General features: G+C 45.0%; 1 protein-coding gene across 5 annotated transcripts in view; it reads left to right on the top strand.

The window, feature by feature from the left end:
- The window catches only part of BTBD17 (BTB domain containing 17), a 530053-nt gene extending 512089 nt beyond the window's left edge, over positions 1-17964 (top strand). For 4 of the 5 annotated variants that reach the window (XM_068263563.1, XM_068263562.1, XM_068263564.1 and 1 more), the window contains 2 exons: positions 9416-9692; positions 16007-17964. In XM_068263563.1, the coding sequence (XP_068119664.1) occupies positions 9472-9692; positions 16007-17087 (1302 nt within the window). In that variant the 5' untranslated portion in view covers positions 9416-9471 and the 3' untranslated portion in view covers positions 17088-17964. Of the gene's footprint in view, positions 1-9391; positions 9693-16006 lie in introns of all 5 variants that reach the window. The other variant, XM_068263560.1, reaches the window with a different exon arrangement.
- The last annotated feature ends 5598 nt before the right edge of the window (positions 17965-23562 follow it).

Genomic DNA, 23562 nt, shown 5'->3' on the forward strand with positions numbered 1-23562 from the left:
TTTACTACAGCTTAACCTACCCTTTCTCTTACACAGAACCCCAACCCCCCCCCCCCCCCACCCCGCAAAAACACCCTTCCTGACGCCTAACCCTAACCACCCCCTGCACAAACACCCTTCCTGACCCCTAACTGCCCCCCTATAAACTACCTTCCTGATGCCTATCCCTAACCCCCCCCCCCCCCCGTTCCCCCTCCACCACCCCCCCCCCCCCCCTCATATTCAACAGTACTCTTTTTAAACAGTTGCTGATTTCCAGGCAGTATATCTTTGCCCCGCGGAAGGGACTGTTCGCGCTCAGGGGCGAACATATACATAGCTCGCCATGTCCCCAAAAATTAAATATTTGTGTACTAAAAAAAGGTGTTTAAAAAATACATAAATCGATACCTTAGGAACTTCACTTTTTTAATATGTATGTCATGAGGGTATATTACTGTTATTTTTGTAAAAGAGGGCTTGTAATTCATGACGGACACAAAACTGAAAAAAATACCTTTTATTACCAAATAAAATACTGGCGCCATACATTGTACTAGGGAAGTATTTTAAACGTTGCAATTACCGTCCCGGGACAAGTGGGCAAATAAAATGTGTGTTTGAGCAGGTTATAGGTTATCCATTCACAGGCAGGGCCGGATTTGTACTCTTTGCCACCAAATGCCACTGTCAGTAGCCACCCCATTCTGTATAGATAGCCAGATGACCCCCCCCCCCCCATATAGGTGGCCCGTTGACCATTCCCTCCAGTATAGGTAACCAAATGACCCTTCTCACCTCCTCCAGTTTAGATAACCTGATGACCCCCCCACCCCCTCCTTACTGTATAGGTATCCTGATAACCCCCCTCCTTTTCTCCTATTAGGAAGCACGATGACCCTCCCTCCAGTATAGGTAGCAAGGTGATTCTTCCCCCTAGTATAGCCAGCTTCCAACCCGTCCTTGATCCTGTGGTGCCCTAGGCCATGGCCTATGTGGCCTTGGCTTAAATCCGGCCCTGTTCCCAGGAGGAGTGGATCACCTTTGGCCTATGGAGAGAGGGAACCCGGGAGCCCCTCTGGTGCAGTATCATTAGGATCAAATGTGGCAACAGAATGTTGTGGGTAAATTATACTCAAAAAGATGGGTTGAAGTCCTGCAACCACCGTAAGTGCATGCGGAAAGAAACCGTTTCCGCTTGGTGTCCCGGAACCTTCTGGAACTGGGTAGTCGCTCTTCTCCTATGGTCCTGCCTACTCGTGGATGAAGTCAATTAGTAGTGGGGATTACACCTCAACAGGAAATGTGGGGTTACACAGGGTAAATACGTTTTGGGGAGGCGGCCATAGTGATAATGAGGATAATAGCAATGTGATTAAAAAAGAGGTCTCTTACGTTCAACGAAGGCTCACGTTGGTGGAAAAAAGGAGACTTTATTAAAAGAAAAACGGTTATACTGTAGACGCGTTTCATAGGACTTAAGGTTAGCTGTTTGTATAATGGAGGCGGTGTATGCCTATGCGATTAACCATTCAATTGCAGCATGTGTTTAGGGATGCGCAGCCTTTCCCCCACTCTTTCTTAACTCTGAAAGTATGTAACTATCAGGTTAGCTGCTCCCAGCCCCTCCTCCTGAGTTTCCTGTTTGCATGATAAGTAGTAGCAGATTTGCATATGATTTGCATCTGAATTGAATGCAAAGTGTGCAGAAAATCTATTTAGGTGCTGCACACATGAGCTGGTGGTCATTTCAGATGCAGCCTTAGTGGTATGTGCTGGCGTTCTCCTCGTTAGCTGTTTGTATTGACCTGAGGAAGCGGACTGAGTCCCATGAAACGCATTATCTACAGGATAATCGGTTTTCATTTAATAAAGTCTCCTTTTTTCCACCAACGTGAGTCTTCATTGGAGGTAAGAGACCTCCTTTTATCACATTGCTGTTATCCTCATTATCATTTGGGGCTCCTCCCCAAATGTATTTACCGTAAATAAAATTTGTGCGTTTTATCCACGGTAGCACGTTTTATTTTTAAAAATATGATATTCGAAAACTGAGAAATAATGAATTATTTCAATTGTTTTTCCTATTATTCCTGTTAAAATGTATTTAAAATACAATAATTCTTAGCAAAAAGTACCACCCAAAGAAAGCCTAACTGGTGGCAAAAAAACCCCAAGATATAGATAATTTAATTGTGATAAGTAGTGATAAAGTTATAGGCGAATGAAAGGGGAGGAGCGCTAAAAGGTAAAAATTGCTCGGGTCCATAAGGGGAAAACCCCTCAGTGGTGAAGTGGTTAAACTCAATTTTGCCCTCGGTATGGTCTGATATGACGCAAGTGAGAGAATCCTATCCACTTAATGGGCAGCCGTTGTTAATTAATCCGGTCCATGTTTGCTGGAACACTTGTGGTCTCCCCGCTGCGGGTCCTGGAGATGTCTCCGTAAATGAGGACCTTTGTGGACCCCCGGGAGCTCTCCAGGATGGAATCGCCCGCCTGGCCCATTGTGTCACATCAGCTACAGATTAACAAGTATCTGTAAACAGTTCCAGGGTTTGTCCTTCTGGTAAATGGAATTCCCAGTAAGCCTTTGTAAGGGTCCGATGCAACTTCAAAAGCCATATTGTGAGCGAGTGGAACGATGGCGGCGGGGGGGGGGGGGGGGGGGGGGGGAGTCCGGCTCTCCTCTCCGCACAGCCCGGGCCATTCACTGCGATCTGTCCCCGGCCGCGGACCATTGTCCTGCTGTCACTGACGAGATGGAAATGAGACTGTTATGGAGACGCCGCTACAGAGGAGGCCTGTGTGGCCCGACCTACTGTTTCCTGCATCAAAATACTGTGGAATATGGGAAGAGGTTGCCATGGGAACCTGAGATGTGGGGATGGGGAGGGTGATCAGGTTTTGTTTAAGATCGTGTGGATACTTCCAGGGGTTTTATTGCTGTCTGTGTCGCCATTGGGTAGATTTGTACTCTCATCCTCAGTTGCCCTCTGTAAACAATGTTCTCTTATGGTTACCCCTGTAAATAGTGCCCCTGCTCCATTGCCCCCTGGATGTAATGGCTCCTACTCTGTGGTTCCTTTAAGAGTGCCCCTCCTCTTGGACACTTATTGTGTCCGTAAACATTACCCTCCCTACAGTGGAGGAAATAATTGGCAGTGTTTTGCCAGGCGTTTTTTGTTACAGTAGCTGTTCAGTAACAGCTTTACTGTAACAATACATGAAATCTACTATACCAAAACCGCTACACAAAACCGCAAAACGCTAGCTGAAACGCTGCAGAAAAATAAGAAAAAGCGTTTCAAAATCTGCTAGCATTTTGCGGATCTGCTAGCGGTTTTTGGTGTGCACTAGGCCTTAGAGATGATCTGCAAAGAGGAGTGGACCAACATTCCTCCTAAAATGTGTGCAAACTTGGTCATCAATTACAAGAAACGTTTGACCTCTGTGCTTGCAAACAAGGGTTTTTCCACTAAGTATTAAGTCTTTTATTGTTAGAGGGTTCAAAAACTTATTTCACTCAATGAAATGCAAATCAGTTGCTATCTTTTATTTAAGGTTATTTTTTCGATTTTCCTTTTGATGTGCTATCTGCCACTGTTAAAATAAACCTACCATTGAAATGATAATGTTCTGAGACTTTTCATTTCTTTGTCATTGGACAAACTTACAAAATCAGTGAGGGGTCAAATAATTATTTCCTCCACTGTATATTGCCGCTTTAAGTGATGCATCTCCTGTGCTGCCCCCTGTAAATAGTGGCCCTGATCCACTTTCTCCTGTAAGCAGTAGCCCCTCCTCTGCTGCCTCCTGTAGGTGATGCCAGTGTCGGACTGGGAGCTGGAAAAGCTGAGGAAATCCACTTGCTGGCCAAGCAGCAGTAATCAGGTGCTGTGACCCACCCGGTCACCCCGATCTTCCACCACCTTCCCAAAATCCACAAGCCGGGCATTCCCACGGAGGGCAGGCCCATTGTGGCTGGCATTGGCTCTCTGGGGGAGCGCCTGAGCGAGTGGATTGACTCTCTGTTGCAGCCACTTGTGATGAGGCTCCCAGGTTACATCAGGGATACAAAGCATCTACTTGCAAGTCTGGAGGGACTTTCTTGGAATGACCACTTTGTTTGGTTGACAATCGATGTCAAAGCTTTGTATTCATGTATACCTCATGACCTGGCCATTCAGGCTATCGAGTATCACCTGAAGAAATATTCTGCATATTCTGAGGATTTGATAACTTTTATATGTTTGGCCGTCGGGTACCTCCTGTCCCGCAACTATTTCTCGTTTGATGGTGGCTTCTACCTCCAGAGGTGTGGCGCCTCCATGGGGGCGAAGTTTTCTCCGTCTCTTGCCAACCTCTATATGGGCTGGTGGGAGGAGTGCCACATCTTTGGGGGTGGGGGCCGCAGTCTGGGGGATGTTGCGTGGTACGGGAGGTACATTGACGACCTTCTGCTGGTGTGGAGAGGTAACCCTGAGGATATCCCCTCATTCATGGGGGAGTTGAACTCCAACACCTTGAATCTACAGTTCACCTCCAATTGGGGGGTGGACTCTATAGATTATTTAGATGTTACTTTGGTAGGGGATTCTCATGAGGGGAGGATACACTCTAAGACCTACAGAAAGCCATGTAGTGGGAACACAACCCTCCGGGCTACTAGTTGTCACCCGAAACATACCATACGAGGAGTCCCAGTGGGTGAGTTTACCAGGGCCCGCCGTAACTGTTCGAGGGGGGCTTGGCTTGAGGAGGAGTTTGCAACAGTAGGGACCAGATTGAAAGAAAGGGGGTACCCTAACTGGATGATCAACAGAGCGCGGGTCAGGGCTAATTCCAAAAGCAGGGATTTTTTACTCAAAAATGCTGATGACTCAGAAGGGAACTCTGGGATTTCCAAACCCACCTTTGTTACAACATACAGTGAAGAATTTGACAAGATTGTGTCCATTCTCAAAAAATATCTCCCAGTTTTGGAAGGTGATGAAGACCTGCGCTGTGTTTTGCAGCAGGGGGTACGCTTTGCAAGTAGGCGTGCTCCAACTCTGGCCCAATCTTTGTCTCCTAGCCTGTATGAGTCCCAAACCAGGTCTTCTACCTGGTTAAATCTGTCGGGATCATACAGGTGTGGAGTGAGAACGTAACATTACTGCAGGGTTCATACCCGCACCCGGGTTGCCACGTCGACTTCGAACGGACGCAGTTTCCCCATTAGGCAATTTATCAACTGCGGTACGTCGAATGTGGTGTATCTTATTACTTGTGGGGCCTGTGCCCTACAGTATGTGGGATGCACCACAAGACCGTTACGCGCTAGAATAGGGGAACATTACTGCGGTCCGGCCTGGCTTAGTGCCAACGTTTCCAATGTGGCAAAACATTTTCGCCAGGTTCACCAAGGTGACACGTCCTCTTTCTCCTTCCATGCTTTAGAGAAGGTTTTGCCTGCACAGAGAGGGGGGGATACAACCAAACGGCTTATGAGCCGGGAGGCTTTATGGATTTTTAGATTAGGTACGAGACTCCCTCAGGGCCTGAATTCCCGTTGGGATCTGGCGCTTCTAACTTAGATTTTGCTCTCTTTGTACACGCTGCTCCTTAATGGTTTTAATTGTACAATTCACAATTTCTATATTTTTATAGGTTTTATTATATCATTTTTCTAACGTACATTTTGATGTTGGATTAGACTGGTATTATTGTACGTTATGCCTGTAGGCCTCCTGTCCTAATCCTATTTCTAACCATGGACTAAGTAGTAATGCTTATTTTAGTGTTTCTTAGGTTTTGTATTCCATCTGTACATATCCCTTCCTGTGTGTGGGGATAGGGGTGTTTCCCTGGGCTTGGTCCGGGAGCCACCCACTCCACCGGAGGAGGATATATAGGAGGCCTTTGTACCATTTGCACTCTAGCTATGAATATGGACCAGTAGGTCTGAAACATGTCAGCTGGTGATGTGTGTTGACCCTTTTGGATACGTCCATAAATAAAGACAAAGGATCTTAGGAGCATCGTGCGGACCTTCTTCGTTTTCTAAGTTTTGTATGGGACTAGCCATCCTGGTCTGGCACTGCCCTACCGGGGGCGAGCGGTTTCCACCTTCCTTTCTACAGTAATCAGGTGTTGCTGCTCACAGTGAGGACTTGCTGCAGGTTTCTATTGGGAGTGATAACACAGGGTTATTGCTGCTTGGCCAGCAGGTGGATTTCCTCAGTTTTTCCACCTCCCACTCCGACACTGGGTGATGCCCTGCCTTTGTGGTCTCATCTAAATCACGCCCCTCTTCTTTTGCTTCCTCTAAGTGATGCTCCTCCTCTTTTGCCTCCTGCAAGTGATGCTCCTCCTCTGTGGCCTTCTCTAAGTCACACCCCTCCTCTGTGGCCTTCTCTAAGTTATGCCCCTCCTCTGTCGCTTCCTGGTAGTCATGCCCCTCCTCTCTTGCCACCAGTAAGTGGTGCCCCTCCTGACTCATCTGTTGCCTCCTCTGATGGAGCAGAGTGGGGTGTACATGCAGATAGGCACCCAGTATAACCAGTCAGAACTCTTTACCGAAGGAAAAACATGCAGAGATATAACATACACCAGCATGAGGAAGTGCAGCTTACTTAGAACAGAGAGGATCACAGAGTGAGAATACAGAAAAGAACAATCCCAAAAAGATCATCCTCAGCATTTTACACACAGTGACATCTTGTGGCTGTTTTACTATACAGCAGTTTAAAGGGAACCTAAACTGAGAAGGATGTGAATTTTCCTTTTAAAATAATACCAGTTGCCTGACTCCTGATGAACCTGTGTCTCTAATACTTTTAGCCACAGCCCCTCCAACAAGCATGCCGATCAGGTGCTCTGACTGAAGTCAGACTGGATTAGCTGCATGCTTGTTTCAGGTGTGTGTGATTCAGCCACTACTGCAGCCAAAGAGATCAGCAGGCTGCCAGGCAACTGGTATTGTTTAAAAGGAAACATTCATATCCCTCTCAGTTAAAGGACTGACGAGCCCAAATTAAAAAAAAAAAGTTCTGTACCTGTATGATTTTTGAAGGCACGGAGGATGCCATCCGCGCCCCTCTGTGCAGTTCCGCCGGGTCCCCGCTGCTTAATCTCAACACCCCCCCCCGGCCGGATCCCGACCCCACAGCCCGGGTCAGGCTCTCTTGCCTCCTCAAAAATGGCCCCTGGAGGAGGCAGCGGCTGCGCAGTCCGCACAGACTAGGGCCACTCCCCCGATCCACGCTACAGGAGAGGGAGGCCCTAGAGCTGCGCAGCCGCGGCCTCCGGTGGCCATTTTTGAGGAGACAAGAGAGCCCGACCCGGGCTGTGGGGTCGGGATCCGGCCGGGGGGGGGGGGGAGATAAAGCAGCGGGGACCCGGTGGAACGGCACGGAGGGCGCAGATGGCGTCCTCCGCGCCTTCAAAAATCATACAGGTACAGAACTTTTTTTATATATATATTTGGGCTCGAAAGTCCTTTAAGGTAATAATGTTGGTAAATCTCTAGCATCCTCTAAGTGATGTGTCCCTCCTCTGTTGCCTCCTGTAAGTGTCTTCCCTCCCATATTGCCTCCTCTAAGTGATGCCCGCCCCCCCCCCCCCCCTTTTCAAGGCCGAGTAATTTCAGTGGGGGGTATGGTGTAGTTGTCAGTTTCCTTTTATGCCTGCAGAGCTTCTGCACTAACCAATCAGCACCCAGGCCTCTATACTGCTCCCCGCAGTGGCTTATGGGGGCAAACGTTACAGTATTTCTGTAGACAGTGATGAGGAACCTAACCTTAGACACCCACAACAGGGGCGTATCTGGGTAATATAGAGCCTATGGCAAACACTGAAATTCCCTGGTCAGAGCCCCCTTCCTCTCTAAAAACAGCTTCCTTTCTTGTGTACATGTGTTATGGCTGCCTGTGTTCTATGCCTTGGGATATTGCTAAAGTTACTTTTTTTTGGAAATGTCTCTTCTCACTTCCTCTCTATCCTCTTCTAACACTAAGCCAAGTGCGCCCATCATACATAAATTAAGTAGCCATGTTTCCCATCTTTAATCTAATCTTAAATTTGAATGATGGGAAGGAATGGGGGAGGCATGGAGTGTGCCCAGGGGCAGTCATGGGGCGCAGCATAGGGGCAGGCATGGTGGCACAGTACAGGAGCAGACATGGCTCTTGCCATGGTGCTGTGGCGCCCATGGCAAGAGCCATGCCTGTACCCCTCTAGATACGCCTCTGCCCACAAAGTCCCCTAGTACACATTCCTTTGCTTATTCAGATTTGTTTCAATATCAGCTATTTTAATCGTGAATATCCTAATGACTCCATAATTCTACTCACATTGAGCACGATCCTAGCAACAGGTCTGTTGGGGGAAGTGCTGCCTCTAGTACTAATTGCCTAGTCCAGGACTACATGTCCCATGATTCCCTGCAATGGTTGTTAAAGGACAACTGAAGCGAGATGTATATGGAGGCTACCATATTTATTTCCTGTTAAGCAATACTAGTTGCTTGGCAGTCCTGCTGATCCTCTGCCTCTAATACTTTCAGCCACAGACCCTGAACAAGCATGCAGCAGATCAGGTGTTTCCGACATTATTGTCAGATCTGACAAGATTAACTGCATGCTTGTTTCAGGTGTGTAATTCAGACACTACTGCAGCCCAAGAAATCAGCAGGGCTGCCAGGGAACTGGTATTGTTTAAAAGAAATTAAATATGGCAGCCTCCATATTCCACTCATTACAGCTGTCCTTTAAAGAGAATCTGTACTATCAAAATCTTATATAAACGTACCAGCCTGTTTGTTGTCTTCTCCTAGCCCCCTCTGTGACATTTTCACCTCCCCCCGCTGCTTTATTGGCGATAAAATCACTTATGTATTCATTGTTTTTTGTTAACAATGAAGATGGCTGCCAAACAGGAAATACATATTCAGAGCAAGTGCCTGTTTGCAGTGGCTCCTCTCAAGCCTGACTTGACTGCTGGAATGTTACTCCCACTTGTTGCCTTAGCTGCTTGTCTGGGCTTTAAACTGATCTTTCTGCACTCACAGCTGTTCACAAGGTCACAGCTCAGTGAGTCGTGCAGAGAAGCTGGCTGTGAGCAGAGACCTTGCCTGTGACTCATCCACACAGAAGAGCAGAGGGGGGCGTGGGTGCATAACTACTCACTATCACAGCAGAGGCAGCACATTCCTCCCTGGGTTGACAAAGCTAGACAAAGAAAGATTAGATATATTACAGAGACAGTGCAACTAGAAAAGGCTGCAGTAATCCAGACCACATTAGAACAGCTATAGGAACTTATAGGATAGAAGAAAGAAGGCTGAACATTTTGTTACAGAGTCTCTTATCTGCAGTCAAACATTGCTTTGACCCAATTTAGTGTCCCAAATTTTATGTCATTTTTACAGAGCACCCTGTTGTTTTCTCTGCAGCTCACAAGGCCGATGTGGGCAACGACCCCTCAGCCGCCCTCATCAATCACTCCATCATGCTCATTAACCGCCTTCAAGAGCTCCTGCAGAACGGCAACGCCAGCGACGCCACCCTGCGCATCCGCACCGCCAGCTCCAATGAGGTGAAAATCATCCAGACCCACCAGCTGCTGCTCACCCTACAGAGCGACGTCTTCGAAGGGCTTCTGGCCAACCGCAGCGTGCTGACCCTCCAGGAGCCTGCAGAGTGCGCTGTTCTGTTTGAGAAGTTCATAAGGTAAATAAGGCAAGGAGTTTGTATGTTCTACCCGTATCTGTGTGGGTTTCCTCCAGGCACTCCGGTTTCCTCCCACATCCCAAAAACATACAGATAAGTTATTTGGCTTCTTCCTAAATTGGCCCTTGACTACGATGGACATATGAATATACAGCAAAGTCTCAGTTATCCGGAACTCGGGCAACCAGAAGTCGCAACTAAACGGCATGCCTGAGGGGGGTGACTGAGACAGAACTTTTGGGGGGCATGAACTACTTATGGATCCTCTGGCTGCCGTCTTCTATGCATCCTGCACCTCCCAGTGGCATTGCTACATCCGTGCACGGCTCCTGGCATGTCACACCTGTGACCAGATGCAGGTCAGGTGACATGTCAGATGCCGTAAACAGAGGATATCAGAAGGCTGCTGGGAGATGCAGGATGCAGCGCCCGGAGGATCAGTAAATAGTTTATGCTGCACAGGGAGAGGTTAGTGCTATTTTTAGTCATTTGGCCGGTTGCTCATGCAACCAGCAAGCATCAGGCAATATCCGCCTGTGATAGATATTGTGAGCTCCTTGGACAGTCAGTGACATGACTGTGTACTCTGTAAAGTGCTGCAGATGTCAATGCTATATAAATATATAATAATATGGACTGGAGTACCTTAGACTAGGACTATGGTAGGATTAGATTGTGAGCTCCTCTGAGGACAGTCAGTGACATGACTATGTACTCTCTAAAGTGCTGCAGAAGATGTCAGTGCTATATAAATACATAATAATAATAATATCAGACGCGTATCTGGAGGGATGCAGACATGACAAGTGCCCCAGGCGACCTCCCTCTTCAATCATCAGGGGGGGCGCAGAGCTGCTGACAGCATTCCTGAGTCCAAGGGAATAACAATCATCCAGCAGCCTGCCCGTCTCAGCCTTTGTCTTATATCTACATTACAAGCTATTGAGAGGTGAGCTCCGAAGTTTTCCCTCACTCCCTAATAAGAGATCATGTCTCAGTCCCCAGATATAGCAGCAGATGCTCCTGGTCTGGAGGTTACAAGATCTCACATCCATTCAGCTCTGTCATTCACACATTCCTCAGCCTTATCTCCGTGTGCTGTTTACTTACTTTTATTTATGACACTCTCTGCACTTTAAAGAGAATCTGTATTGTTAAAATCGCACAAAAGTAAACATACCAGTGCGTTAGGGGACATCTCCTATTACCCTCTGACACAATTTCGCCGCTCCTCGCCGCATTAAAAGTGGTTAAAACCAGTTTTAAAAAGTTTGTTTATAAGCAAACAAAATGGCCACCAAAACAGGAAGTAGGTTCATGTACAGTATGTCCACACATAGAAAATACATCCATACACAAGCAGGCTGTATACAGCCTTCCTTTTGAATCTCAAGAGATCATTTGTGTGTTTCTTTCCCCCTGTTCTCATGCACTGAAGTTTTAGGCTGCTTGTTTCTTCCTGCAAACAGCTTTGCCCTTGTCTGTAATTCTTCAGTATGTGAAAGCCCAGCCAGCTCAGAGGACGATTTATCCAGCTTGTAAAAGATAAGAGAGAAGCTGCTCTAATCCTAAATAACACACAGGCAGTGTGCATAGAGGGGCCTGGAAGGGGGAGTTCATAGCAGAACCACAACACTGAAGAACTTGGCAGCCTTCCAGACACAGGCTGACAAGTCTGACAAGGGAAAGATACATTGATTTATTACAGAGACAGTGATAGAAAGTGCTGCAGTAAGCCAGAACACATTAGAATAGCTTTTTGAACTTGTAGGATGATAAAAAACAGGATGCAATTTTTATTACGGAGTCTCTTTAACCATTACGCTGCTGGCATCTCTGTGGCCAGATTTAACAACCTCTCTCTTGTACAGTATACCTCAGTTGTTAAAATGCATTATATTTCTAGCTCAGTACCTATCTACTGATATTTAATAGGTTGTCAGGCTTTTATTATGTTATAACCATCACTGTAAATGTGTCATTGCTTTCATTAATATGAGAGTGGTGGCTGCCAAATTTATTTCCTTTTAAACAATACCAGTTGCCTGGAAATCCTGCTGATCCTTCTGGTCACTAGGGTCTAAATCACACACCTGAAAGATGCATGCAGCTAATCTTTTCAGATGTGTCATAGACATTTGATCTGCATACTAGGTTCTATGGCAGGGATCACACTTGTTTTTCAGTTTTCAACTCTGCTTTTTCTGCGCACATTTTCTGCACACCAAGTGTGTTTCTTTGCAGAAAAACGTGTGCTTTTTTTTCACAACAGCTAATGTAATTGATACAGAAAACTGACAAAATGTGCAGAATTATCATGAAGAACGTCAATGTGTTTTTCTTGCACAGAAAAAAACCTAAGTGTGAACTAGCCCTTGATTAACATGAGTTTTCAGTTTTTCTGTGCAGAAAACGCGTATGAAAACAGTCAAGTATGTTCCCTGTCTTAAAGTATTGGAGGCAGAGGATCAGAAGGATAGCCTCATTTATTTCATAGTGACTGTTACATTCTGGTAATTGTGTGTGCGTGTGTGTTCTGAATGCATGAAGGGGTTACCCTGTCCAAAAAGGTTAGACAGGATGCTGTTGATTGTAGGAGTGTGTGTGTGTGTGTGTGTGTGGGGGGGGGGGGGGGGGGCGCAATTTTAGTATTTGTCATGGGCGCTGTCTTGCCTAGATACGCCACTGAATAATATGGTAGAGCATTACACTGACTATGGTAGGATTAGATTGTGAGCTCCTCTGAGGACAATCTGTGACATGGCTATGTACTCTATATAGCACTGACATCTTCTGCAGCACTTTACAAATACATCATCTGTAAAGTGCTGCAGAAGATGTCAGTGCTATATAAATACATAATCATAATAATAATAATGTTAGGACATTAGACTATGACTATGACAGGATTAGATTGTGAGCTACTCTGAGGACAGCCAGTGACATGACTATGTACTCTGTAAAGTGCTGCAGAAGATGTCAGTGCTATATAAATACATAATAATAATAATAATAATAATAATGTTAGGACATTAAACTATGACTATGACAGGATTAGATTGTGAGCTACTCTGAGGACAGCCAGTGACATGACTATGTACTCTGTAAAGTGCTGCAGAAAATGTCAGTGCTATATAAATACATAATAATAATAATAATAATAATGTTAGGACATTAAACTATGACTATGACAGGATTAGATTGTGAGCTACTCTGAGGACAGCCAGTGACATGACTATGTGCTCTGTAAAGTGCGGCAGAAGGTCAGGGCTATATAAATACTAAATAATATAATAAGTGGAGAGAGATGGGCACCCAATAAAGAGCTAATGTGGTTACAGAAGGGTGGCTCTAGGTAGATCCTCTGGTTCTTGGGTCCCAGCGCAGTCTCATTCTCATATTTAATGTAAATTTATGCACCATGGAATTGGCCCAATCAAATGCACAATTCCAAGCTTGCAAAACAGTCCTTCCAGAATCATTGGCATGAAACCGACCCAAGCCGACCCAAGCCGTGGCCTACATGCATTGGTCAATTTCTTGCAAATAGTTTTGAAAGGACGTTTTTGGAATGTTTATAAACTTTACTCATGTTTTACAGAAATGTTTAAATCTATTGAAATATATGGCTGCAGAGACTGCTCCTGAATAGTTACGCCCAGGGCCGGGCCGAGGCATAGGCTGGAGAGGCTCCAGCCTCAGGGCGCAGTGTAGGAGGGGGTGCACAATTCATTCAGCTGTCATTCCTAATTGTGTTTGAAGCAGAAAGAAATAAGAAAAGGAGATACATGGAAGTGACTACAAGCCAGATATATAGAGATTAAGGTGTTGGGGGCCCTGGGGTGCCTCTTAGTCTAAGAGCAATCAGTGTGTGATGGCTGGGGTGGATGGATGGAGGGGCGCAGTGGCGCACTTTGGTGTCCCAGCCTTGGGTGCTGGAGGACCTTGTCCCGGCTCTGGTTACGCCCCTGCTGGGTGGGTGCCAGGCAGGTGAATGGATTATATGCTCAGTTAGATACAGGTACGGATAGTCAATGAGTTGCTAATTATTCTGAGGTGATGCATACTGTATGGGCAGCTTGGAAATGGAAATCCTAATCCTGTGCATAAAATTTGCATCAACGTGTATTATTCACATCTTATTGACCATCCCCCAGATACAAGCACAGAAGGGTGAGTATAAAAAAAAGATGAGACAAGGTGGTGGGTGAATATTCTGCAAATTTTGGGGTTTAAGGAAATTTTAAGTAAACAAAATCCGGCCAGTTACTTACCTGGGGCTTCCTCCAGCCCCGAAGTCCTCCTGATCCCTCGCCCTCATTCTGTCCTGCTCCATCCCTTAGCTGTCCACCTCCGAATGCTGCATGTGTGGCATCCTGTGCCACCCACCTCCTCTATCATGCCCACAGGGCTCTGCGCTTGCACAGTAAGTAAACATTGATATGATGTATGCGCAGAATGATCTCATCCACAGGAGCGCAACCAAGGAAGGCTGCGGCTGCCCCTGCGCAGTGGCCGTGATTGTCTGAGTGAGCCAGCTTTCGGAGGGAGACAGTGGCTGAACACTAACGCTAACCTCAGACACACTATAAGCGCTTTTCTGAGCGCTTGACATTGATAAGCGTACGTTTTTAATGAAAGTAATGCTAACTATTTTTAAAAAGTGATCAGGGCGCTAATCAATCGTAAGCGCTCAAAAAAGCTCTTATAGAGTGTCTGAGCCCTAATGCCTGATAACTCCCCTTGTAATATTAGGCATTAGGAGAGGGTTAAAGGGAACCTAAACTGAGAAGGATATGGATTTTTGCCTGACTCTCCTGCTGATCCTGTGTCTCTAATGCTTTCAGCCACAGCCCCTCAACAAGCATGCAGATTAGGTGCTCTGACTGAAGTCAGACTGGGTTAGCTGCATGCTTGTTTCAGGTGTGTGATTCAGCCACTATTGCAGCCAAAGAGATCAGCAGGACTGACAAGCAACTGGTATTGTTTAAAAGGAAACATCCATATCCCTCTCAGTTTAGGTTCCCTTTAATGTCAGACACTAATCCCTCCTCCTAATGCCCAACACTAACCCCCCCCCCCTCCCCTCTAATGCTCAACACTATCCTCCCCTCCTAATTCCTAACACTATCCCCCTTCCTAGTGCCTTACGCTAACCTCCTCCTAATGCCTAACTGCCCTTCCCCCTTTTCCCCCAATGCCTATCGCTATCCCCAGTCCTAATGCCCTCCCTCCTAATGCTTAACACTAACGCCCCTGGCACACAAATTAAAGGAACTCAAATAGAAATTACTAGCAGATCGGCTTTTAGTAGTAATGAAGTGGTATCCAAACAGCTACAAATGGCTGATCGGCTAGTCTAACTAAACACTAAGTAGTAGCTCATATTTTTCATTGGCATCTATTAAATGCTTGCCTAAGCAAGCTTCCAAATGAACTGATCTCCTTCCCTAGTCCCGCCTACCCCTCCCCCTTAGGCTGTGCTGAGTGAAGTCAGAAGAAGAAACAGAAGGGCCATAAGTGCCTAAACCAATGTATGTAGGCATTCCTAGAACATCATGGTCGGATTTTCAAACTGAAGACCTGATGGTGGTCAATAGACTCTCTTGTTACTGTGCCAACTCATGCGGAGTAGGGATGGCCCTGCCTGCCCTGCCTTATTAGTTTGATCAGCTGATAGATTAGCATGGCTCTGATTTGCTGGTTATAATATTGTGTTAAACAAGGACGTCATCACAGCAAACCGGGACCTTACAAATCTATCGGCTGATCAAACTAGTCAATGAGATGCAAATAATTCTTGATGATGTTGTAGTTTGCAAATTCCGTACGTTAATATACGCAGCTTGAAAATTTAATCAAACGTATTTCACCATGGCGAGACGTAGTTGGTCTATTATTTTGAAGGTGCATACATTTTTCATACAGAAATTGCATAATCCTGTGCTCATTTGCATCATATTGACCATCCCTAATATGGAGGTAAGGGAGAACCGGAAGTGGGGTTAGCTATGTATGACCTGTGTAACCCAGTCCCTGATGGACATTAGGTCTGCAACCCAGAAAGTGGACGAGCGTAGGGGAGAAGGTCAAATTTCCTTCAGGAGCAGGTACCTATCTGGTGCATTATTACCAAATGGTTAACTATCTGAAATTCAAGGTTCTTCCAGAGGATGTGTTACAAAATGACCTGCGCTTTTGGTTAGAATTCTCTTCCCATAACTGATTTCCAGAACTGTCCTGTTATTGAGATACTATATATAATTTTTTTTGCACCCCAAAAAAAAAGGCAATAACCCATTTCTGTTCTCTAGGTATTTTTATTGTGGTGAGATTTCAATTCAGCTAAGTCAAGCCATTCCACTGCATCGCCTGGCCAGCAAGTACCACGTTTCATCCCTTCAGAAAGGAGTTACGGAGTATATGAAGACCCACCTAGCCAGCGAGTCATCCCAGGGTCACGTAGTAAGTTGGTACCACTATGCCTTAATGATGAAAGATGAGGTTCTGCAGGAGAGCTGCCTTAAGTTTTTGGCATGGAACCTATCCACAGTTATGAGTAGTGGTGAGTGGGTGACGGTGAGCAATGACCTCATGGTCTCTCTTCTCCAGCGTTCGGACTTAGTCCTACAGAGTGAGCTGGAGCTCTTCCGCGCAGTAGAAGAATGGGTCAGTAAGAACAGCCCGAATGATACAGTGGTTGAGAAAGTTCTGCGATCTATCAGATACCCAATGATCCCACCCAACCAACTCTTCCAGATCCAGAAGCAGTCATTTTTATTGGCCACCTACCGCAGCTTCATCCAGGATCTTCTCTTCCAAGCCTTTCAGTTCCATTCTACTTCTCCGTTACATTTCGCCAAGTATTTTGATGTGAACTGCAGCATGTTTATTCCTCGAAATTACCTGTCCTCGTCTTGGGGGTCACAGTGGATCATCAACAATCCAGCCAGAGATGACCGAAGCCTCAGTTTTCAGACACAGTTAGGACCAAGCAACCATGACTCCAGTAAGAAAATTAACTGGAATGCACTGTTCTCTCCCCGCTGGCTTCCTGTTAGTCTTAGACCAGTCTACTCAGAGTCTGTGTCCAACCCCTCTCAATCCAACCGCATGGAAGATGGGAGGCCACGTTTAGTGGTGACGTCGGCCATGAGTGGCCTAGATTTTGCAGGTGTGACTTTTCAGAAAACCGTTCTGGTTGGAGTCAAGAGACAGCAAGGAAAAGTGTTTGTAAAACACGTCTACAATGTCCACCAGAGCACTGATGAGGTGCCAGACTTCCTAGCCCACGCGGACCTACAGAAACGCACTTCTGAGTATCTGATTGACAACTCTCTGCATTTCCATATTGTCATCAAACCTATTTACCATTCTCTCATCAAGGCCAAGTAATATGGGATTTGTAAAAGAGACCTTGGACTGTGGTGGCTACAACAGTGCCCTAACTCCAACACAGAACAGTGGAAGTCTTTGTCAAAGTGTTAGGCCTCCCAGGCCAATAACTTGTTTCAGTTCCGGGTGGAAAGAGGACTGTATACAAAAACTTTTTCAAATGGTGTAAAAAATGTTTCTATGCAACAGTAAACTAGCAAACTCTGGTCTCCCTAGAGGTTAACTACTGCCATTTTGAAATGTATCTGGCACTGAGCTTATATCATTACTACTAACTTACAACCCTATTCACTGGTTACAGGTGGACTTTAAAGAGACACTGAAGCGAAAAAAAAATGATATAGTGAATTGGTTGTGTACTATGAATAATTACTAGAAGATGAGCAGCAAAGAAAATATTCTTCATATTTTTATTTTCAGGTACATAGTGTTTTTTCTAACATTGCATCATTCTATAATATGTTCAGATTACACAACATTCAGCATTCAAAATGATTCTTTCAGAGCAGTCTGTGAACTAATGACCTCTCCTCTGGCAGAGAAAAAGAAAATTGTTCATTAACAGTTGAGATAATAAAAGTCAGATAACAGCCCTCTCCACGACTTTGAAAGTCATAGAGCTTAATGGCTTGTTTGCATAGAGATAACTGGAGTTTAACTCTTCCTGTACTGGAAACAATTGGACTAATGTATCTGATCTTAATGTTTTATTTCTTAGCTGTACTACACATACAAATCATAATATCATCATTTTTATTTTCGCTTCAGTGTCTCTTCAAGAGTCAAAGTCCTTCTTTCATAAGCCTATTTGCAACAAGTTGCTCAGAGGTCAGATCATCCTCACACTGCAGACTTAAGGCTCATACACACATCAGACTATAGTCTTTGGAAAATGAAAGATCACAGACCAATCTTACCACCCTTCATGTAGTATGAGAGCCATACTCTACACAGTCTTTTCTATGGAGCTGAACGCCACATCAGAAAAAAATCTTTGCAAGATGCTGCACACACAGATGCTGTACAGACACACAAGATCAGTATCTGCAAAAGATCTGTTCCTGCCAAAAATCCATTCCTGCAAATTGCAATGATAGTCTATGAGATCTGCAGATCATCATACACACACGATTTAACTGACATTCATCTGCAGATCAGATCCACCAGGATGGATTTTCAGATCTGTGGATGATTGTCTGATCTGCAGATGAATGTCAGTTAAATCATGTGTGTATGATGATCTGCAGATCTCATAGACTATCATTGCAATTTGCAGGAATGGATTTTTGCCAGGAACAGATCTTTTGCAGATACTGATCTTTTGTGTCTGTACAGCATCTGTGTGTGCAGCATCTTGCAAAGAATTTTATCTGATGAGGAGTTCAGCTCCATAGAAAAGACTGTGTAGAGTATGGCTCTCATACTACATGGAAGGTGGTAAGATTGGTCTGTGATCTTTCATTTTCCAAAGACTATAGTCTGATGTGTGTATGAGCCTTTACTCACGCAGAAGATACAATACTATACAACTTCCCACCCTCTTTCCCCGTCAAGCAGAAAAAAATGCCAACAGTGTTACCAGGGTTGCCTGTATGTAGACAATTCTCAACATTCTTATTTCACAAATGCAAGTGTCACAGCTGCCACTCGTACTAATTGTTTATTTGTAAATTAAAATGTTAACAGAAATCTTAAAAATAAAAATCTATAGTAACAATGTATCCTTACACTTAACAAAAAAAAAAAATCTTAAAGAAGATCTAGCCAGTGGAATTCCTGAGATTTTAGAACTCCCATCCCACCACAGGCCACAGTAAGTAATAATAATGAATAAAATTGCTGCTTTTTTTTTTTTTTTTTACAAAATTAATTTACTGATTATCATAAAATCTTTCCTCTCCATGATTTACATTCTGAAATGTATCGCTGGTGGTGAGGTGACATCTTAAAGCCCAATCTACACAATACGATTCTTTGTACGATTCGATAACGGTTCTATTTACGATCCGATTCAATCCGATATGTCCGATAGGGATTCGATTTGATTCAATTCGATTTGCCATTGCAAAACAATGGCAAATCCTATTGAATCAAATTTAGATCGGACATGTCAGATTTAATCAGACCGTAAATAGAATCGTAATCGAATCACACAAAGAATCGTATCGTGTAGATGGGGCTTTAGTTCTGCCAGGTGATTTGTACAGAATGTTCGTCACTGAGCGTTCTATGCGCAGAGGGGCTTGCTTGGCAGTTGGCAAAAGTCATTATTTCCCACAATGCAACGAGGTTCACCGACAGCAAACTGTCAGGACCATGGTCATGACATCACGCTGTGGGAGGGGTTTCACCACAATATCAGCCAGACAGACCCCCCTGATGATCCGCTTGAGAAAAGGTAAAGACTTTTTGTGAGAAAGGGGGTAAGAGCTACTGATTGGGATGAAGTTCAAATGGTTAATGTTCCTCTTTAAATAGTTACTCCATTTGTTTTAGGCAAGTGCTGCAAAATGATCACATTTGTAAATAAGCAAGAAGTTTTGAATCAGGATGATGCCACTTATTAATGTAGTAAATACGAAGGAGGCCACAGAGGGATTGTGCACCGGCAACATAGACCTGACTAGGCTTATTCCACAGGGACTCGCTGCAGTTTGCTTGTTGTGATGCCACTTATTGGCTAACTAAAAAAAATACAGTAAGAGTAAAGCTTTTGGCTATTGTGCCTTCATCAGACTCAAATCTTGTATGCTGATAAGATGTTGGAGCATGCAGCTATATACATGCAACATCAAAATCTATGTATGCCCTTTTGACATTGCATGTGTATAGCTGTGTGCTCAAACATCTTGGTAGCATAGGATTTGAGTCTGATGAAGGCACAATAGCCAAAAGCTTTACTCTTCTTTATTTATTTATTTTTAAGTTGGCCAATCAGTGGTATCATCCTGATTCAAAATGTCTTGCTTTTACTGGTGGCTAACATTGTACAACACTATTCCTAAATGATATTCATTATTTAATTTTCTCCATTTGGCTTATGTAATTAGTGGTGGTGGGTGAAGAGAAAAGGTCAATAAGATGCTAATAAATCAGAGTTTCTGCAAATTGGATGCTAATCGTATGCAGCTTGGAGGCGGAACAATCAATTTCAACAGCTGGTGCACTTGATCTAGTTCCAAGTTCCATTATTTGCATAAAATGATCATTGAATTGGAATTTCTAGCAACTCATTGGCAATTCCTACTGAACAGACATACAAAAACCTTGGGAATTGTCACATTTGACTCTTTTTTCCCCAAACGCCTCTGATTTTGATATTCAGCTAATTCGAACACTTGTTTGAACTTGCAAGAAATTGATGCAGCAAACGGCTCCCGATTGATTTTCCAGCCAAAATCGATCAAGAAAACCGCTATGCACAAAAACGAATCGCCCACCCAAGCGCCGGGAATCGGGGAAAAAGAGGCGCCTCAAAAACAGCCCAACGCGGACGGACACGCGAGCCGAACGCAATGTGAACAAGGCCTCAAACAGGTTGAGCAAACTTAGCGCAGCAAAATTGGTTATCCATTTTAAAGTGTAACTGTCAGGCATAAAATCAAAAATCAATTCTTTAGCATCCTTATTACTTGTTTACCAGATACAAATAATCAGGCAATCCAAAAGTTAAAATCCCTATTACTTTTCTTGATTATAAATGATCATTCCCCAGTTTACCTGACTCTTATTTGGTACGTTGCCGCAAAAAGGAAGTTGCAGAGCATGCTGGGTTGTCCTTTTGTGCTTCTGTACATTAGTATAGTCTGAGGGAAAATATAGAAGCAAAAAAAGACAACCCAGCATGCCCTGTAACGTCCTTTGTGCCGAGGCAGCCAGCTGTGTCAGCTGGCTGCCTCGGCAGAGAGCTACTTTGTAAACACAGGATGTTTACAATATGTCTGCTTCCATGAAAGCAGGAAGTAGACACACTGCAGGTTTATTGCAAATGTTTTTCTTTAAAGGTTATTATATTGTTACTTATCTTTTACAGCAGAGAGGAAGTTCCGAGTTCAGGTCCACTTTAACTGTAAACACTCCGTATGCAGCTTTCCCAAACTTACGCAGACCAAAAAAAAGCCAAAATATTTTTTTTTAATTCCAATTACATTATATAAAAAGACAGTGGACAGGGAATAAATCGGTACAAAGTTCAGACTGAGACATTCGACTGACACAGAGTCATCAAGAAATACAATTACGGTAAAGACTCCTTCCCCCACCAGACTGGGCCATACCATTGCTAGCATTGACAGGTGTTTCAGTGTTGGTTATTGTAGATTCTGATGATGTTTATAAAGTTTCTTTACAATAAAAAGATGAAAAGTAACATTGGCGGAGTTTCTTTACAAAGCTCGAGTACGTCATCCGGTAATATAAATCTATGACCAGCCAGTGACAGGAAAGGAGAGGTATTCATGTGTGCGGTAAGTGCGTCTCACCTCAGTAATGGAAATGTAAAGTAATGCAATGATGCTTTTGTTCTATTCATTCTTTAGGTTTAGTATACAAATAGTTTTCCAATTAAAGTGAAGCTGAGCTGTTGCACAGGACAGAAGGAAAATGGATAAATCCACCCTGTATGTATATCACAGATAAGGGGGAATTAGACAGGCTAAACTCTTTACTCACAAGTGTAATTCGATCTCTCAGCTGTGTCAACTGACTGCCATGGCAGGTAAGCTCATTTGAAAGCATAGGATGTAAACAATATGTCTGCTTCCATGAAAGCGGGAAGTAGACACACTACTGATTTATTGCAGGATTTGTATCAGCTGTAACAAAGAAATGTTTTTCTATAAAGGTTATTATGCTGGTGCTTATCTTTTGAAACCGAGAGGAAGTTCTGAGTTCAGGTCCGCTTTAAAGGGAACCTGAAGCAGGTAAAATTATTTAAAATAAATGGCGTAGATGTAAATGAATATTACATACTAACCTCACCGTCAGTTCCTCTCAGAGGCTCACCATTTTCTTCTTACAGTGATCCCTTCCAGTTCTGACAAGAACTGAATTATACCAGTTGCTGTCAATTACAACTGAAAGTGCAAGGTAATGTCCATGTTTCCCTATGGCTCTAGTAGGTGATATTATAATTTAACAGTGTGCTGACCAGGAAGCTGTTGTGGGGTAATGGCCATTTTTAAAATGGGGGGCGGAGAATTCCATTGATCACAGTAGACATATGGGATGCAGGAGAGGAGAAAGATTGAGGAGTAGATTACACAGGAGGTAAGTATGACCTGGGTATGGTTATTTTGACATTTTATTATCAGTTCAGGTTCTCTTTAACCACTTGAGGACCCACCCTTTACCCCCCCTTAAGGACCAGCGCTGTTTTGAGTGATCTGTGCTGGGTGGGCTCTGCAGCCCCCAGCACAGATCAGGTTGCACGCAGAGCGATCAGATCGCCCCCCTTTTTTCCCCCCTATGGGGATGATGTGCAGGGGGGGTCTGATCGCTCCTGCGTGCAGGCATGTTGCGGGGGGGGGGGGGCACCTCAAAGCCCCCCTCCGCGGCGACATTCTCCCGCTCCCTCTCCTACCTTTCCCCCCCCGGTGATCTGGGCTGCACAGGACGCTATCCATCCTGTGCAGCCAGTGACAGGACGTCCCCTGTCACATGGCGGCGATCCCCGGCCGCTGATTGGCCGGGGATCGCTGATCTGCCTTACGGCGCTGCTGCGCAGCAGCGCCGTACAATGTAAACAAAGCGGATTATTTCCGCTTGTGTTTACATTTAGCCTGCGAGCCACCATCGGCAGCCCGCAGGCTATTCACGGAGCCCCCCGCCGTGAATTGACAGGAAGCAGCCGCTCGCGCGAGCGGCTGCTTCCTGATTAATCAGCCTGCAGCTGGCGACGCAGTACTGCGTCGCTGGTCCTGCAGCTGCCACTTTGCCGACGCACGGTATAAGCGTGCGGTCGGCAAGTGGTTAAGGCCCCTTTTCTACAGGCAGTTGATAGGCAGTGAAATGCTTCTAACTACTGGCTGCTGCTGCCTGGTAACTGCTTGCTGCTGCCTGGTAACTGCTTGCTGCTGCCTGGTAACTGCTTGTTGAGCACACAGTTCAACTGCCCATGGAAAAGAGGCCTAATGCTGGTAATACATGGTCCACCCGGCAGCTCGATTAGCCGCCGGATCGGCTCCCGCAGGCCCCGCCCCGATCGATTCCCGCTCGTCCCCGCGGGCTCTTCCTTATCTTCCACTCGACTCCCCGCTATTGTCCGACCTGCGGGGATCGAGCGGGTAATCAATCCGGCGGGTCATCGGACCTGTCGGAAATTATCAGCTGGGAGCATCAGCGGCTCGATACACGGTACAGAAACGTACCGTGTATCCCCAGCATAAGGGACCCACTAATGATACAATCTTGATTGTTCTTTGCATGGATGCTTTAGGAAGTCCCTCATATGTGGTAAGATTGTACAATCACTCAG

Source organism: Hyperolius riggenbachi, chromosome 12 (genome assembly GCF_040937935.1).
Source record: "Hyperolius riggenbachi isolate aHypRig1 chromosome 12, aHypRig1.pri, whole genome shotgun sequence".
In the NCBI taxonomy this organism is placed as follows: Eukaryota; Metazoa; Chordata; class Amphibia; order Anura; family Hyperoliidae; genus Hyperolius; species Hyperolius riggenbachi.